Source organism: Bison bison, unplaced genomic scaffold (assembly GCF_000754665.1).
Source record: "Bison bison bison isolate TAMUID 2011002044 unplaced genomic scaffold, Bison_UMD1.0 scf7180017864197, whole genome shotgun sequence".
NCBI classification, from domain to species: domain Eukaryota; kingdom Metazoa; phylum Chordata; class Mammalia; order Artiodactyla; family Bovidae; genus Bison; species Bison bison.
Genome location: NW_011494769.1, coordinates 2,985,532 through 3,004,027, shown reverse-complemented (window position 1 = coordinate 3,004,027; position 18,496 = coordinate 2,985,532). Strand labels below are relative to the sequence as shown.

Sequence of the window (18,496 nt, the reverse complement as noted above, 5' to 3'; positions counted from 1 at the left end):
TCTGGGGCGACGGCGGCGACTTCCCGGCTCCCACCCGCGCTCGCCGCACGCACGCGCACTGCGCCCAGCATGAGGGTCGCAGCTCTGATCAGGTAACGCGGCGTCCACGCTGCCTTCCTCTTCCCTGTCAGCCTCTAGTCCTTTCCGACTGACCGGGCGGGAGCTGCCGCCGCCGCCGCCGCCGCCGCCGATCGGGCGGTGCAGTGCAGGAGCCGCTGGTCGCGGGCTCGGCGGCTTCTCCTGGCCGCAGGAAGAGGCGGAGCCTTCGGGCTACAGCCTGCCGGGTCCTAGGTCCCGGGCTGGCACTCTTCCTGTCTGTCGGTCGCCGCCTCACTGGTCGTCTGGGCTCCAGACCTTGGTTCAGATTGGATTTACATTTTAAACTGCTGATGCCTGGGACTCACGGCCAGAGCGTTTAGTTCGTCTGACCCGGACCTGGGTCGGATTCTCAAAAGCTGTAATGGGCTGTGGAGTTTGAGAGGCTGTACTTGACGCCACTTAGTGTCCCCTACCCTTTTCTCTTCGTTTTTTTCTCAGGATCCTATCTTTCTGCGGGTCCTCCGGCCCAGCCTGATTCCCTAGGTTGCAACCAGCCCCGCCCCCTCTCACAAAAGACCACCTTTCCCTCCTCTGCATCCCAGTAGTGACAGAACTGCTTCTGACAAGGATGTGCTTTACCTTGGTGTCAAGGATAGAGATGGAATTATCCTGTTTTATTGCTTTGGAGACTCATTGCGTTTATAAAAGTGACTTTATGGTAACATACTCCACATTCCAAAAAGAGTTTGAAATCTATAGTAACCCATCATGTTTAGGGGTCTATGACGACCAAAGGCTGGTCAGTTTAAATGGCTCCATACTCGTTCTGTGAATTGAAATAAAAGGGAACAAAATAACAACATGCAAAAGGAAATTTAAACTGAACGTTTGTTTTAATTGGATCGATGTAGAGTGAGTTGCATGCAACCATGCAATCTGGAAGATTTCATGAAAATCTTTGTTCAGTACCTTAGGAAATTAATACTGGCTGAAAACAGTGTGACCCATTAAGAACTCTGGATATAACATCTTTTACTTCAGTGCCATTGTTAAGATACTAAGACTATAGTGCCAAAATAATTATTTTTATACAGTGAATTTCTTCTGTAAACTGAATGATTAAGCTTTCACCATTATGAATGAAATTCAGTTGATATAGATCAGTAAGAATAAAAAGCAGTCCAGGAAATGAGTAATTCACATCCACATGCAGTTTATCAAAAGTTTAACCATTCAAGTAAGACACTTAACTACAGTCTCAGAAATGTTGGAGGGAAAGAGAGAAGAAAATTGGTATAATTTATTACACCAGTGTGTGTATTTTTATAATAAAAAAGCTTATTACTTTTTAAAAGAAGCAATGTTGGAAAATTGTTGCTAAAATGTAAGATCTATATAAGTGTTGGAAGATATGCTTTAAGTTGGAGTACAGAACATAATATGTACATACAAATATCAGTGCGTGCGTAGTTAGTCACTTCAGTCGTGTCCGACTCTCTGAGACCCAATGGACCATGGCCCACCAGGCTCCTCTGTCCATGGGATTCTCCAGGCAAGAATACTGGAGTGGGTTGCCATTTCCTTCTCCAGTGATAAAGTGTGAAGTGAGTGAAGTGAAGTCGCTCAGTCGTGTCTGACTCTTTGCCACCCCATGGACTGTAACCTACCAGGCTCCCCTGTCCATGGGATTCTCCAGGCAAGAGTACTGGAGTGGGTTGCCATTTCTTTCTCCAATATAAATGTGAATGCATACATAATACATATATACAGTTGTATGCACATACACTTGAATGTATTTGGATTTGAATTTAATACTGTGAATCTACTTGTAATAAGTATGTTGAGTGTGTGTATGTGGGTGCACTAAGAGATGAGATATGTGTGTGCATTCTAGAGAATAAGAGAAACCAAGATTCTTACATATCTTTACACTGTGAAGAACATTATTTTCCTAATACACAAAAGTTTGAGTCATTTAATTTTACAGTTGAATGGCATCTCGAGGATTAGTTAGGCCATTCTCTAATTTTATAACAAAGCATATAAACCCAAGCACAATGAGTAACTTAGCTTAGTATTCCAGAATTGGGAACTAAAATTCTGATCTTCTATAGGATGTCTCCCCTAACATATGTTATGTATTTTGTAATGTTCTAAGAAGTGAGTATGGAAAAGGCAATGGCACTCCAGCACTCTTGCCTGGAAACTCCCATGGACTCAGGAGCCTGGTGGGCCGCAGTCCATGGGGTCGCTAAGAGTCAGACACGACTGAGCAACTTACTTTCACTTTTCACTTTCATGCATTGGAGAAGGAAATGGCAACCCACTCCAGTATTCTTGCCTGGAGAATCCCAGGGATGGGGGAGCCTGGTGGGCTGCCATCTATGGGGTCGCCCAGAGTCGGACACGACTGAAGCGACTTAGTAGTAGTAGTAAGTGAGTAAGGGACTCAGCCTTTTCCAAACTTAATTTGACCTTAAAAAGCTTATGTTCTTAGAGCATTTTTTGGACACTGTTGTCCCACAGGGGGCTTCCTATGTAGCTCAGCTGGTAAAGAATGCCTGCAATGCAGGAGATCCCCATTGGATTCCTAGTTTGGAAACATCTGCTGGAGAAAGGATCATCTACCCACTCTGGTATTCTTGGGCTTCCCTAGTGGCTCAGATGGTAAAGAATCTGACCGCAATGCAGGAGATCTGGATTTGATCCCTGGGTCAGGAAGATCCCCTGAAGAAGGGATAGGCTACCCACTCCAGTATTCTTGGGCTTCCATGGTGGCTCAGCTGGTAAAGAATCCACCCGCAATGCGGGAGACCTGGGTTTGATCCTTGGGTTGGGAAGATCCCCTGGAGAAGTGAATGGCTACCCACAGGGCACAATTTGGGAAATACTGTTTTAAAATCATATTTTAGATCTTAGCATATTTTAAAATAAAAGGCCAAGTTCTGATTTTGGATATATACCCTTTAATCTTTAATACTCTAAATATTCTAAAGAATTAGATCGTTGCATCCTGCAGAAATCGAACAGTGAGGTTCAATAGGAGAAGTTATACTTATGGGATATACAAGATATACTTATGGGAATATCAGAATCTAAGGGATGAGAGTGTGATGTGTAACTTCACTTTGCCCTTTGCAATTTCCCTCCCCTTGAGAAGTTCAGGAATAACTATTGTTACTGATCAGAATATGGTTGTTGTCATTTAGTTGCTAAGACACGTCTGACTCTTGCAACCCCATGGACTTAACCCACCAGGCCTCTATGTCCATGGGATTTCCCAGGCAAGAATAGTGGAATGGGTTGTCATTTCCTTCTCCAGTGGATCTTCCTGACCCAGAGATCAAACCAAGGCTCCTTCATTAGCAGGGGATTCTTTAACACTGCGCTACCTTGGAAGCCCTCAGAATGTGGTGAAAGTGAAAGTCACTCAGTCATGTCTGATTCTTTGCAACCCCATGGATTATACAGTCCATGGAATTCTCTAGGCCAGAATACTGGAGTGGGTAGCCGTTCCCTTCTGCAGGGAATCTTCCCAACCTAGGAATTGAACCAGGGTCTCCTGCATTGCAGGCCAATTCTTTACTAACTGAGCTATCAGGGAAGCTCTCAAAATGTGGTACAGGCTGACAAATGCTGGGAACTAAAAAGGCAAAAGGGCCAGCTTCTAGGATAATCAGTCTCTTAGTTTCTTTGCTTATGAATAAGTCTAAACATTGTATTTAAAACGACTGCCTGTAATGTGGGAGACCTGGGTTCAATCCCTGGGTTGGGACGATCCCCTGGAGAAGGAAATGGCAACTGACTCCAGTATACTTGCCTGGAAAATCCCATGGACAGAGGAGCTTGGTGGGCTACAGTCCACGGGGTTGCAAAGAATTGGACACGACTGAGTGACTTAACTTTCTAACTTTCAGACATTGTCTGGGGGTACACTTGCAGATTTTAAGCAAAGATTAGAATGAACGGAAACAGGAATAAAACAAAGGAAGGGAGACAATGATTTTTAAAAAAGAAGAAACATGCATAGAGAGGAACAGTAGAGTATTTTACCAAAATAGTATAATGGTTGCAATTCAACCTTATTAAAGATGAACTAACACTGGTCTTATGATTTGCCTTAGGTAGATTTGGTACCAGAATTTAGAAGTCCCTGTCAATTTGTTTATTAGATTTATGACTCAGGCCTTATCCTGCTATCATATGTAGTGATGGTTGAAAGCTGAAGTACTTACAGTACTGATGTTTAACTTTATCCGTGTAATTCAGCATTTTGATTTCAACCTCTACAGAATTTGAACCCACCAAGTATGTCAGACTTTGTCATTTGACTGGATCTCAGATCTTTAATTTGATCCTTTAATTGGTGCTGGTGACCATCATTAGTATTCTCAAAGTGGGAAAGAACAGGTACTTTTTGTACTTTTTCATAGAAAATTTCATCTGAGAAGTGTATATAATGTGTTTAACTGGAATGTAAAATTAAATCATTTTTTTTTTTTTTGCAAAACACTTTATATATTAAAGCAAAACTGCTATCAAAAACCAAAGAGTTACCATTTTAGCATAATCTTTGTTATGATGGCATATAATTTCATAAGCCCTTGTGAGTAGCAACTTTAGATATTCAGATTCCTTTGATCAGTTGCATATGCTGTGGAAATTACACATTCTAATGCAAAATAAGTCCCTCATATTCTGAAGAGCTGAAAAAAATAATGTGTTCTATTTTGATGTGTAATGAGTCTATGTTTAATAACAGTCAGTAACCTGATATTTATTTGTCTCCTTATCTATTTATTTTTTTAGTGGTGGGAAGGACAGCTGTTATAATATGATGCAGTGCGTTGCTGCTGGGCATCAGATTGTTGCTTTAGCAAATCTAAGACCTGCAGAAAACCAAGGTAAGTGTATGCATATATTGGAAAGTTCTCTAAATGACTGAAACTCCAGCCTCATAATTGCATTCTCTTGTATGTAATATGCAAACAATTAATGGGAACTCATATCTTTAGCGCTGTTTAGATGCTACATTCTGTGCTTAGTGTTTTCAATTATGTAATATTTAATCCTCCTAAGAACTCCTAGAATGTTACTCCTAGGCAAAGATACTGAAGCTTCAAGTTTTTTTTGTCCAAGGTAAAATAGCTAGTACAAACTTGTAGAGCTGACACTTAAATCCTCTTACTTCAGAGTGCACTGTTGTTCCACTACGAAAATTTTCCAAGTGTTGTTGGCAATGCACAGGTAAATAACATACAATTCTTTGGAGCTTGGAAAGTAAGACATATATGAATAAATGATAATACATAACTTTCGTTATTAAAAGCATTCAGTTTAGTCATCTTAGATGTAAACTAAATGTGTGATACTTGAGAAATCCATTGAACAATACATTTCCACTTTTTATTCATCTATGGTAATAAGGACATCTACAAATAATCCACAGACCTTATTTTAGCTACTTTTTTCAGTTTTCCTCCAATGAAATTTCTCCATTTAGATGTTTTTTTTTTTTTCTCTGTGTTCATGTCGGTATCCAAGTTTCCTCTTTTAATATGGACACCAGACATATCTGGTGAAGGGCTCACTCTAATGACTTCATTTTAACTAATTACATCTTCAATGACTCTATTACCAAACAAGGTAACATTTTGAGGTATTAGATGTTAGGACTTTACCCCAAGAATTTGGGAATGACACAGTTCAACCAACAAAATCTTTTTTTCTTTTTAATTGAGATATAATTGATATATAATACTGTATTCATTTTATTTGTATAACAGTGATTATATATATGTATATAATATATAATCATTTCACTATATAGTGAAATGATTACCACAATAAGTTTACGTTACATCCATCACCACACTTAATTATATTTTTTCCCAGACTTTTAAATAAAAGAAAAATATTCATTGATTTGCTTTTCATACTCTTTTATTATACTCATGCAACCATAGATATTAACTGTTAAAATGTAACAGAGGGAGATTAAACTTGTCTAACTCTATTACTGCTTTTCTACTAAGATCTTTTTATCATCCCCTTTACTCAGCTTCTTTTAAGATTCCATGCTTTTGCTGTACTATTATTTTGGGATTAATTAAATGAGTATTATATACTAAAACACTAATAATTCCTGGCGTGAAGTAGGTCCCCAATAAATTTAGTTTAATCTGAGTGAGTGAGTAAAAGTGAGTGTTAGTTGCTTAGTTATGTCTGACTCTTTGCAATCCTTTGGATTGTAGCCCACCAGACTCCTCTGTCCATGGAATTCTCCAGGCAAGAATACTGGAATGGGTAGCCATTACTTCTCCAGAGGATCTTCCTGATCCAGGGATTGAACCTGGGTTGTGAGCAGATTCTTTACCCTCTGAGCTACCAGGGAAGCCAGTTAAATCTGAATCTTGCACTAGATATTTTTCTTCCTTCCTTCCTTCGTTCCTTCTTCGGTGCTGCCAGCCTATTGAATCTTTATTTTTATATCATTTTAGAGTTATTTTCTATTTTTTTAATGCCCAAATAGATTGTTTGTAAACTTCTTGAGAGGAGAGGTCATATCTTCTATATTCCTTTAATTGTTCCTCAGCACTTGGGACAATTCTGTGCCCATGATAGGCATTCACTCAAGGTTTATTGATTCGTGGATGAATAATGAACTAACTAGAATTAACCCTGCAAGGCAAGCAGTTATCTGAGTTTTCTTTCCTTCTCTGATTAAGAGCCAAATAATGCTTGAAGTGAAGTGGGAATATAAAGATTAGAAGTATTTTATAGGAGGAAGTAGAACAGGTCCTGTGAAGGTCCTGTGGAGGGTCAGGTGTAAACATACACTTTAGGATTTTGTATGGGTTTCTGAGGTGGGGAGATTTGGGAGAATGGCATTGAAACATGTATAATATCATGTATGAAACGAGTCGCCAGTCCAGGTTCGATGCACGATACTGGATGCTTGGGGCTGGTCCACTGGGACGACCCAGAGGGAGGGTATGGGGAGGGAGGAGGGTTCAGGATGGGGAACACAGGTATACCTGTGGCGGATTCATTTCAATATTTGGCAAAACGAATACAATATTGTAAAGTTTAAAAATAAAGTAAAATTAAAAAAAAATAGTAGCATTTTCAAAGTACTATGTTTAGAAAGTGACCTCCTATTTCGGACTTTAAATAATGAAGAGAAAATTCTTTAAGGGTGAGTGGGAACTATACTACAATTTCTGTATTATAAAAGAAGAAGCAGAATTTCCTTGCAGGTTGTATTCTGTTACTTCAGGAAAGAATTTTCTTATCCTTTGTGGCCAGTCAGACAAGTAAGTTTTTTAGGCTTTCTATCTTTAGAGGTGTTGGTATTTAAAAAGAAGATTGTTTATATAATACATACATGATGTAATTTCACTCCGTGGAATTTTTATCTTGTCTTCAACTTTTCTACATGAATAGTTATAGTTCCCTTGTACGGAATCACTGATGTACAGATTTTGACTTATAGTGTGTTTACATTGAAATACATTAGTTGAAAATATCCTGTCAAAAATTCATTTAATACACCCAACCTACTGGTCATGATAACTTAGCCTAGCCTACCTTAACTCTGCTTAGAACACTTACATTAGCCTACAGTAGGGCAAAATCATCTAACACAAAGCTTCTTTTATAATAAAATGTTGAATATCTTATGTAGTTTATTGAATTCTGTGGTGGGTGGAAGTGAAAAACAGAATGGTTCTTAAGTATATCAGTTGTTTGCTGTCTTGATCATGTGGTTGCTTGGGAGCTGTGGCTATCTACTGCTGCTGCCCGGTATCACAGAGAGAATGGACCATGTATCACTAGTCTGGGAAAAGATGACAATTCAAAATTTGAAGTACAATTTTTATTTAATGTGTATTGCTTTTGAACCACTATGAAGTTGAAAAATCCTGCTTTGAATCATCTTTATAATCTTCCTTGTGCTTAAGGTTCACTAGCAGGGTGGGTAAGATGACAGGCAAAGTATATCTTTAAATTATGCCTCTTAGTGGAAGGCTCCTCTGTCCATGGGATTCTCCAGGCAAGAATACTGGAGGTTGCCATTCCCTTCTCCAGAGGATCATCCCAACCCAAGGATCAAACCCGGTTCTCCTGCATTGCAGGCAGATTCTTTACCAGCTGAGCCACTAGGGAAACCCTAGAATATTGTTAGTGAGAAAGAATTTAGTAGTAAATGGAATTGGAATATTACAAACTAAAAGCTTGAGGAAATCAGCTGCACTCTCATTATAATGGAAGCAAATAGATGGCTATAGGTTGGTGGATGGAGAGAGTTTAGCTAATCTTGATTTAAAATCAACAGGATGTTGGTGATTATTGAATGATTCATTGACTGGCTTTTTTTCTCCCCCTAAACATGTAAAAGGAATCTTAACGAGGAATGACTGGTAGAGATGACTCCAGTATAAAGTTGGTTAAACTGAATCATAGCACTGAGTTTTCAATGGGTAGTCTGGAAAAGAGTTTATCCTCATAATGGGGATAAATGTGAACTTGTCATAAAATTCACAAAGCTATCTCTTTAAATTTGTAGTAGGAACTTTTGTGGCATGTTAATTGAGGTGCTTCAGACAACAGTGGAGCCTTTTGGTTTTATTTGATCTCATACTATTATTGTTATCTAGCTTCCATTAATAAAAGTTACGTTGTGGTTGGGACTAAATGGAGCCTTAAAGGAAAATTGTCGTTTAGGTTTTTGAATTCAGTAAAATGTTGTAATTATTTTGCTAACATCAGGAAGTTTCTGGCTGAGAAACTCAAAGTTATTTAAATATATTAATTCGCTTGTATTAATTGTCTTTAAAGCTAGTACATTTAAAGATCTAGTTTAAATTTGAGATGAAGGTAATCTAAGAGGCTTTTAAGTTACTTTGGCTATATCTCTCCTTCCTACTGAAACCAGGACTAGACAGATTTACAATAATAATATGAATACTTAGAAACCAATCTGTTGTATGAGCCAAAATCTGATAGCATACTGTGGCGATTTTGATTATTGAAGGCCCTTACAATATAATTTTTCACGCCTTTTGATAAAATTCTTTCACATTCAGTGGAAAGCCTAGATCTGCTCGGCATATATGTATATATACACATATACGCACAGATACACACGTATATGTCAAACATTGTTTTGTAACTTTTTAAAAGCTTAAAAATGTTTTTTAACACCTTCCTTGTCATTATTATTGTACCATAGCATTTCTAGATATTGTGTTTACAACACAAATACCCTACAAAAATGTAAGTGTTATACAGATAAATTTGAGAGATAATTCATACACTCTCGCCTTGTTAGAGCATCTTAAAGCTGCTTAGCCTAGGAAGAATTGCAGTTAAAACACCTATTTAATATGGTTTATCCTCATTTTTTATATAAATTCATTTACCCACGGAATCCTTTATTTTTTCATGCTGTACCTAATAATATCTCATGGGATTTCTATTCTGCAGGACATACTTTAGAAAATACTCTTCTTCAAAATTATATTAATAGCTGCATAGTATTATGTGAATATACTATAATTTTAATCTATTGATATTATAAACAATGCTGTGATGACTATCTTTGCACATAATCTTTATGTATATTCATGATTCTGTTTTCTAAAAAATAGAGTAAAGAAATCAAAAAGCCTATTCCAGTATATTTCTAAGTTCATTTGTATCACTAAAAAGGTTCATGTGATTCATCTGTTTTGAATATTTTTGTTCCTATTGATATTTTTGGAATCAAGTTGTGTTGACTGCTCTCTAGGCAGTGAAACTCAGGTGGACTTTTAAACCCACTGTCTTTCATTCTGTTTGATTATTTCCCTTTATTTGTTGCAGTGGGGTCAGATGAACTGGATAGCTACATGTATCAGACAGTGGGTCATCATGCCATTGATTTGTACGCAGAAGCGATGGCTCTTCCCCTCTACCGCCGTACCATAAGGGGAAAGAGCGTGGATACGGGACCAGTGTACACCAAATGTGAAGGTGATGAGGTTGAAGATCTCTATGAGCTTTTGAAACTTGTTAAGGTATGCAGAGCGACTAATTACATTTACTGAGTTTAGTATGTAATTTAGTAAATTATATTTACTGAATTATTTATTAATAAATATTTTATAACTCCAAGCAGCCCAACTATTCTTTGAAAAGCTATTTTGTCTTTTCAGTTAGAAAACTGTTACTATGCCTTTATATTAAATATTATTTAAAAATAGAATTTTTGGTATAGTCTGGCACCAATAATTGTCAAATGATATTTACCCAAGTTTTCCTTAGGATTTTGGAGTTGATGAACTTTCAATCATGTTTTTAGCAAATATTTTTTTGAATGCCTTGTTATGTATAGTTCTAGGCACCGGGGATAGGACAATGAACAGACAGAAAAAGTCTTGTTTTGTTGGAGCTTACTTTTCTGTAGGAGACAGGTCAGTAAGCAAACACATAAATTATATGCGTGGTGGTGAAGAGTTCTGTGTAGAAAGATGAAGCGGAGTCAAGGTGATGAAGAGTGATGGCAGTGAGTGGTCCAGAAAGACCTTTCTGCTTTGGTGAAATTTAAATAGACCTAAAGAGAGACTGAGCCTTACTTTAAGTTTGTGAAAGAGGTTTATAAATTAAATACTTAAGTTTCTGAATATAAGAGTTTGCAGCAATTGTGCATTCATTCTTAATTTCTCAGGATAGAAAATTGAGGAGAGAAAGTATGGGACTTATCTGTCTACTAGGTACTATACTTAGTAAATGTTAATTAATAGATATCCTTTTATATTAAGCAGTCATCTTTTTATTCTTATTATAGTCAACTATTTGAATACAGTTCAGTACTCTTAAATATGAATTTTATCCAGTCAACTACAGGCAATTCATATAAGGTGTAGCTAGTGAAATAGAGAATTTAAACCAAATATTTCCTTGATGTCTTAATATTTTTTTTACAAAGGAAAGAAAATTTCTGTCCCTTCTTGTACCAAGGGACATTGCATTTTATTTTCTCATTCTTTAGAGAAGTTTAGCTTTTCAGAAGTTATGTTATGAATCCCTGTCATGAAAAAATTTGCTAGTCCCAAATAGCTATTTTAGTGCTGTACTTCAGATTTGATGCTGATCAAAGCCTAATATTAATTAAGAATTTTGATTTTAAAAATATATGAAACTCTTCAATTCATTTCACTTTGAAACTATCTCTTATTTTCTACATCAATTCAGTTCAGTTTAGTTGCTCAGTGGTGTCTGACTCTTTGAGACCCCAGGGACTGCAACACGCCAGGCTTCCCTGTCCATCACTAACTCCCAGAGCTTGCTTAAACTCATGTCCATCGAGTTGATGATGCTATCCAACCATCTCATCCTCAGTCATCCCCTTCTCCTCCTGTCTTCAATCTTTTCCAGCATCAGAATCTTTTCCAGTGAGTCCATTCTTTGGATCAGGTGTCCAAAATATTGAAGCTTCAGCTTTAGCATTAGTCCTTCCAATGAATATTCAAGACTGATTTCCTTTAGGGTTGATTGGTTTGATTTCCTTGCAGTTCAAGGGACTCTCGAATCTTCTCCAACACAGAAAATTCTTATTTTTATTTACCCTTTAAAAAACAAAACTGATAGGGAAAGAATGGTTCTATAATTTACTATTTAGAAAAAAAAATTGCTGTTTGGATATGGGTAGCATAAAAGGTAAATACTTTTCAAAGGAAATCACAGGGACCTGATTTCTTCCTTTTGGGAATATACATGCTATCATCATGTCTAATTCTTTGTCACCCTATGGACTGTAGCCCACCAGGCTCCTCTGTCTATGCAATTTTCCAGGCAAGAATACTGGAGTGGGTTGCCATTTCCTCTTCCAAGGGATCTTCCCAACTCAGGGATAAAACCCACGTCTCCTGTGTCTCCTATGTTGGCAGGTGGATTTCTTACCACTGAACCAACTGGAAAGTCCTGTCAAACAACAGAGAAGGCATAAAAGAAATTTCACTTCTCTCCATGTGGACAACTAAGACTTTGACAGTGTTCACTTTGAGGTGTGAAATATTGAGTGCAAATTCTTCTTTCTCAAATTCTTCCTCAGGGTGCAAAGAAACTAGGTATTAAGTTTGCAGCATAAACCAACATTACAAAATGGTAGGACTCTAAACTACAGGTAATTAGGTTGCTTAAAAACCACTGATAACTGATAACTTTGGAGAAACTGTGATAATAACACCCTTCCGAGAAAGGGAAAGATAATAAATTACTAATCAATTTAATTAAAAATGGGCTGATTAGTAGTAATTAAGAAGAAATTTCCCTTTTGATACATTCTGTCTTTGGAGAAATGGATGCTTTGCCATTATCTTTATAGTAACCGTCAGTTATGACATAAATTAATGCTAATGTTAAATCTTGACAACTTCTGCTTTGGAAGTTCATACATGATAATTATAACTATAGCTGAAAGAGATGTTATCAAGTTGTCTGGGACTAAATAGTTCCTTCTTTTCCTGTGCAAAAATATTAATTTTACTATAGGATATTTTAAGGACATAAATATCAGAAATATACTGCTTTTATGGAAGAGATTGTATAACCAGGCTTTTATAGTTAAATCCATTTATGAAACACTGGTGGAAAGATTCCAATAGAGGTCTTACATATTCTAATGAATAATTGAGTAATTATGGGAAAAAACGAGTTGAGAAGAGCTATAATTCTTCAAGTTCATCTTCACTTGTTCTAAGAAAAAGATGGAATTGCATTTTTTAATCCTTTGAATATTAATGAAGAATTGAAAGCATTTAGATTCATTTTCATTTTAAACATTTATTTATAACAGGTTGTAGTTTTGTGACTTTCACATGAATGTCAGACTTTTGTTTTTGTTAACTCTTTTTACCCCCAGATATTAGAGCTAATATTTGAATAGGAAATGTTTGTTTTTTACAAAGAGTTTAATTGACTAATTGCTTAAAAGAAGTAGGAAAGACTTGGAAGAATTTGCAGAATTAAAGATTCCTAACTATCAACATTTTGAAGAAGTCATGAAAGCTAATAGAAGTGGAATAAGCCTTGATGTCTTATGGATTGTCAGGTGATTATGACAGGTGTGTATATGTATATATCTCAAGCTGTTTGCAAAATATCTGGCTTTCATATAGCTAGTATTTTATTCTTTAAAATTTCTTTAATATTAAAATATCATTTGATTCTCATCTGGGTTAGTTTGGCATATAGATAACTTGTATTATTCTCTAAAAATATAGTAATTTTCAAATTCTGGGGTGTTTTTCTTTTAAGTCACATAAAGCAATGCAATAGTTCCTGTATGATATGTCTAAATACCATAACTCTATAGAGAATATATTTAAGGATCACTTATTCTTTCTTTCTCAACTGGAGCTGCTTCTTACTAGATCTGATATTGTCCCCTTTTTGGTTTATTCCCTGATTTCAATGGAATCCATCAATAAGAAATTTCCTTAGAGAAGTTACTTTCAAGTCCTTGCAGTTTGCAAATGTTCTTATTCTACCCTCATATTTGATTAGTATGTTCATTAAATTTAATATTTTAGGATGAAGGTTACTTTTCCTCAGATCATTAAAGGCATTGTTCCATGGTCCTCTAGCATTTTGTGATGAGAAGGTTCATGCTAGTGTGATATTTGTTTCTTTTAGCTGACTCGTTTTTCTTCTCTGTTGTCTTTTATGATTGTGTCTTTATGTTTGATGTAATGAAATGTCACAGCAGCACACTGGACGTTGAAAGTGGCTTTCCTGTATCCTTTCTACAGTTTTCTATTGAGGAGCAGCATACCTCTTTCCTTTTATCCTAATGATTGTTTAGGGATGGCATTAATCCATGGGAAAGCCAGTCATAGCATGGCATCTTGGCCCTAGCCATTAGGTCAGGGTTGGTTTTATTAAGTTGCATTGTACCACATAGGATGAAACCTAAGATGATGGACTGTTGGCAAAAGATAAGGTCTTTCTCCTGTGCAGAGCAATATATGGATGTGAGACCTAAAACTGCTACTGCTTTCTTTTTTGGATAGAGAAAGAGGAGAACCTGCTATCTAATCTGACACACAAAAAAATGGCAGAGCCAATAGAATTGCAGTGTGAGGATGGCTCTGCAAAACACCCTTCCATTATTTGATAATTGATTCCCTTTGACCTTCTTTATTCTCTTTTGCTGGTACTCTAATCGATCACACTTTAGACCTCCCAGTTTGAATTTTCATGTCTCTTGTCTCTTCTTACATATCTTCCCTCTCTATATCTTTTTGTTGTACATTCTGTGAGGTTGCCCTTTTAAACACCCTACTTTCTTGTTGAAATTTTATTTTAGCAATCAGGAACTTTACTTGTTTATTGACTGTTCCTTTTTAATAATAACCTCTTTTTACTTCTGTAGATATATTAATAACATCCTTATATCCATCTTAAAATACAGATTAGAGTCTTTAAACATTTCATTCTCTGAAATATTCGTGTATTCTTGGGGGTCTGTTTTCTCATGTTTTTTTCCCTTTCATGTTGAAGGCTTTTCTCAAATGTCTTGGTTACTTGTTCATATCTAAGAATAAGGCAAGAGGAAAGCTGAATAGATGCTTTGTTTTTGAGATTAGAGTTCTTCCAGCTTCACACTTCATCCTTGTTATACCTGGCTGGAGCTCAGGATAGTGTGGCCTTGTTTAGTTCCTTTCTTGGCTTTCTTCTCTCCTATACAAACTGTGGGTTACAACTTCCTCTGTTGATTTATCAGTCATTGTTCCTTCTGCTGCTGCTTTCTGACTCAAGAATCTAATTGAAATCCGTACTCCATTGATGTCTCCCCCCCCAGGTTTTCTTTGTTTTTTAGAGCTTATAACTTTGTTTTCATTTTAATGGAATGTCTCAATCCAGAAATCTGTGTTAATTTCATTCTAATGAAATTCATTTAATATTCTTCCCTAAGTTTAATATTCAGTTTCAATCTTCCTCTTCTAATCTTTGATACTTTTCTTCTTTCATGTTCCTTTTTGCATTAGGCATTTTATATTGGTATTAATTATGTTAAATATGATTTTAAATTACTTAGTGGATAGCTTTAATTTGAATGCAACAATAAATGCATAATTTTCTTTTTTCAATAGAGTATTTACCGTTGATAGACTTGTGAATAACTGATTTTTTAAAACTGGATTTTAATTTAATATTTTTAGAAAACATCGATTACTACTTTACTCTTTATATTGGTTAAAATTCTTTTTGATTACAAGGAGCAGAAAGTCATGTTCAAGCTCATTTAAATGAAAAGAGAATTTACTGATAATGACCTGAAGATAAGTTAGCTTTAAGTAGATTAGAAACAAGATACAAACTATGTGTGATTCATGGGGTCGCAAAGAGTCAGACACGACTGGGCGACTGATCTGATGTAATCAGAACACGTGCATGCGCACACACACACACAGACACACCCGCTTTTAATCTCTTGCCTTTACCTTCTGTTGATTCTATTCTCAGTGTGGACCCCTGTAGTCAGAAGATGGCTTGTAATTACATCCTTTCTAGCTCATATATGTATATGTGTGTGTGTGTGTGTGTGTGTGCGCTCGTGTGCCCACACACTCAGTCATGTACAGCTCTGGGATCTTCCTAACCCGGGGTTTGAACCTGGCATCTCTTGTGTCTTCTGCATTGGCAGATGGGTTCTTTACCACTGTGCTACCTGGGAAGTCCATACTTAGTAGGAAAAGTGGCAATCTCAAATTGCTGGAAGGAAAATAGAGTTATGGTTCATTGTCATTCAGTGGCTTCACCTGTATCATCTATGAACCCGTTGTTGGGAGAAGATGATTTTGTTTGATGCGACAGGTCTAGATCCTGTGCCAGTCCTGGAGCAAGAGACTGAGTCATGATTACTGAAACCACATTTACCGTGGTTCTAGCAGAAGAACAGGACCCAGTGCTGGAAGGGTAGGTCTCCAAATATAAAGCAAGCTGTTGCTGATAGTAGGCTAAACTGTGGTAGGGGGTTAAAGAATAACAATTTTCCTGAAAGTAAATAGGTTCCAACTGCTCACAAGCTTGAGAGCCATTCTTGATGGTTCTTCTTTCAGTATTTTCTTCCCTTTCTCCCCAGCCCTTCTTTTTTGCCTTCCTCCCTCCCTCTTTCTGTTCCTTCTTAGCTTCTTTAAAAAAAAATAGTTGATGATTAGAGCCACAACAGTGAGCTTATACTCTAGGACCTGTATATTTAGTTGCTCATGATAGGCATGATAAACTCAACAAGTTCAATACTTCCTCATTATCTTTTTGTGCAAATTTGCTCCCTTTTCTGTATTTCCCTCTTAGTTGGAAGCATTGTTATTTATCCCATTACTTGAGTGTAACCTGGGGCTTCACTACCAGACTTCCACTTTCTCTCAGTTCCCTCCCATCTCAACCACAATCCTTAGATCTTCAGGACCTTTTTATATTACTTCTGTTACCTCTGAAGTTGACCCTTTGACTTCATTTTGACCATAACTAGACTGTACAAGTCTTCTAACTGGTCCACTTGCCTTCAGTATTGCCTTGTATACCTGCAAACCTTTGTACCACATTATTATCAGCTGATCTGTGAAAATGGGCTTCCCAGTTTGTGCAGAGGTAAAGAATCTGCCTGCCAGTGAAGGAGACGTAAGAGATGCGGGTTCAATCCCTGGGGTGGGAAGGAACCCCTTGGAGGAGGAGCCTGATGAGCCCTAGTCTACAGGGTTTCAAAGAGCTGGACATGACTGAGTGACTGAGCATGCATGCATGATCTGTGTTAAGTACTTAAATACCCATGTTTAAGATAAAGCCCAAACAAATTAGCCTGGCAAAAAAGACTCCTTAGGAAAAGGCCTTTGCAGTCCCACCTGTTGCCTGATTCTGTTATTCTCACACAAGCTTCTGGGTCAAGTTATATTGAACAAATTAGGTTTCCAGGAGATTGCTTTTTTGTATCTGAGGATTTTGCCTATGCTTTTCTTTGCCTTTATCTCTTTGTTCTCCTGAGCTCCTTCTTGCTTCACATCCTTCTGTGAAATACGCTCTGATTTACATTCCTTTATCTTGGCAGCTTGTCTATACCTCTACTGTACTTCTCAGTTTATTACTCGGATTGTTTATATGATTGCCTCTTGCTATACTATGAGACCCTCAAAGACAATCTAAGTGCTGTCCACTTTTATATCTCCTGTGTCCAGCTATGTTCCTGGCATATTCAGTTCAGTTCAGTCGCTCACTTGTGTCCGACTCTGCGACCCCATGAATCACAGCACGCCAGGCCTCCCTGTCATCACCAACTCCCTGAGTCTAGTCAAACTCATGTCCATCAAGTCGATGATGCCATCCAGCCATCTCATCCTCTGTTGTCCACTTCTCCTCCTGCCCCCAATCCCTTCCACAGTCAGGGTATTTTCCAATGAGTCAACTCTTCACATGAGGTGGCCAAAGTACTGGAGTTTCAGCTTTAGCATCAGTCCTTCCAATGAACACCCAGGACTGATCTCCTTTAGGATGGACTGGTTGGATCTCCTTGCAGTCCAAGGGATTCTCCAACACCACAGTTCAAAAGCATCAATTCTTCGGCGCTCAGCTTTCTTTACAGTTCAACTCTCACACCCATACGTGACCACTGGAAAAACCATAGTCTTGACTAGTCGGACCTTTGTTGGCAAAGTAATATCTCTGCTTTTGAATATGCCATCTAGGTTGGTCATAACTTTCCTTCCAAGGAGTAAGCGTCTTTTAATTTCATGTCTACAGTCACCATCTGCAGTGATTTTGGAGCCCCAAAAAAATAAAGTCTGCCACTGTTTCCACTGTTTACCCATCTATTTCCCATGAAGTGGTGGGACTAGATGCCATGATCTTCGTTTTCTGAATGTTGAGCTTTAAGCCAACTTTTTCACTCTCCACTTTCACTTCCATCAAGAGGCTTTTTAGTTCCTCTTCACTTTCTGCCATAAGGGTGGTGTCATCTGCATATCTGAGGTTCTTGATATTTCTCCTGGCAATCTTTTATTCCAGCTTGTGCTTCTTCCAGCCCAGCATTTCTCATGATGTACTCTGCATTTAAGTTAAATAAGCAGGGTGACAATATACAGTCTTCATGTACTCCTTTTCCTATTTGGAACCAGTCTGTTGTTCTATGTCCAGTTCTAACTGTTGCTTCCTGACCTGCATATAGGTTTCTCAAGAGGCAGGTCAAGTGGTTTGGTATTTCCATCTCTTTCAGAATTTTCCACAGTTTATTGTGATCCACACAGTCAAAGGCTTTGGCATAGTCAGTAAAGCAGAAATAGATGTTTTTCTGGAACTCTCTTGCTTTTTCGATGATCCAGCGGAAGTTGGCAACTTGATCTCTGGTTCCTCTGCCTTTTCTAAAACCAGCCTGAACATCTGGAAGTTCACGGTTCACGTATTGCTGAAGCCTGGC

General features: G+C 37.5%; 1 protein-coding gene across 2 annotated transcripts in view; it reads left to right on the top strand.

The window, feature by feature from the left end:
• The first annotated feature begins 17 nt into the window (after window positions 1–17).
• Window positions 18–18,496, top strand: part of DPH6 (diphthamine biosynthesis 6) — a 192,079-nt gene continuing 173,600 nt past the window's right edge. For both annotated transcript variants that reach the window (XM_010844190.1, XM_010844191.1), the window contains exons 1-3: window positions 18–92; window positions 4,849–4,943; window positions 9,907–10,100. In XM_010844190.1, coding sequence (XP_010842492.1) covers window positions 70–92; window positions 4,849–4,943; window positions 9,907–10,100 — 312 coding nt within the window. In that variant the 5' untranslated portion in view covers window positions 18–69. The remainder of the gene's footprint in view (window positions 93–4,848; window positions 4,944–9,906; window positions 10,101–18,496) is intronic.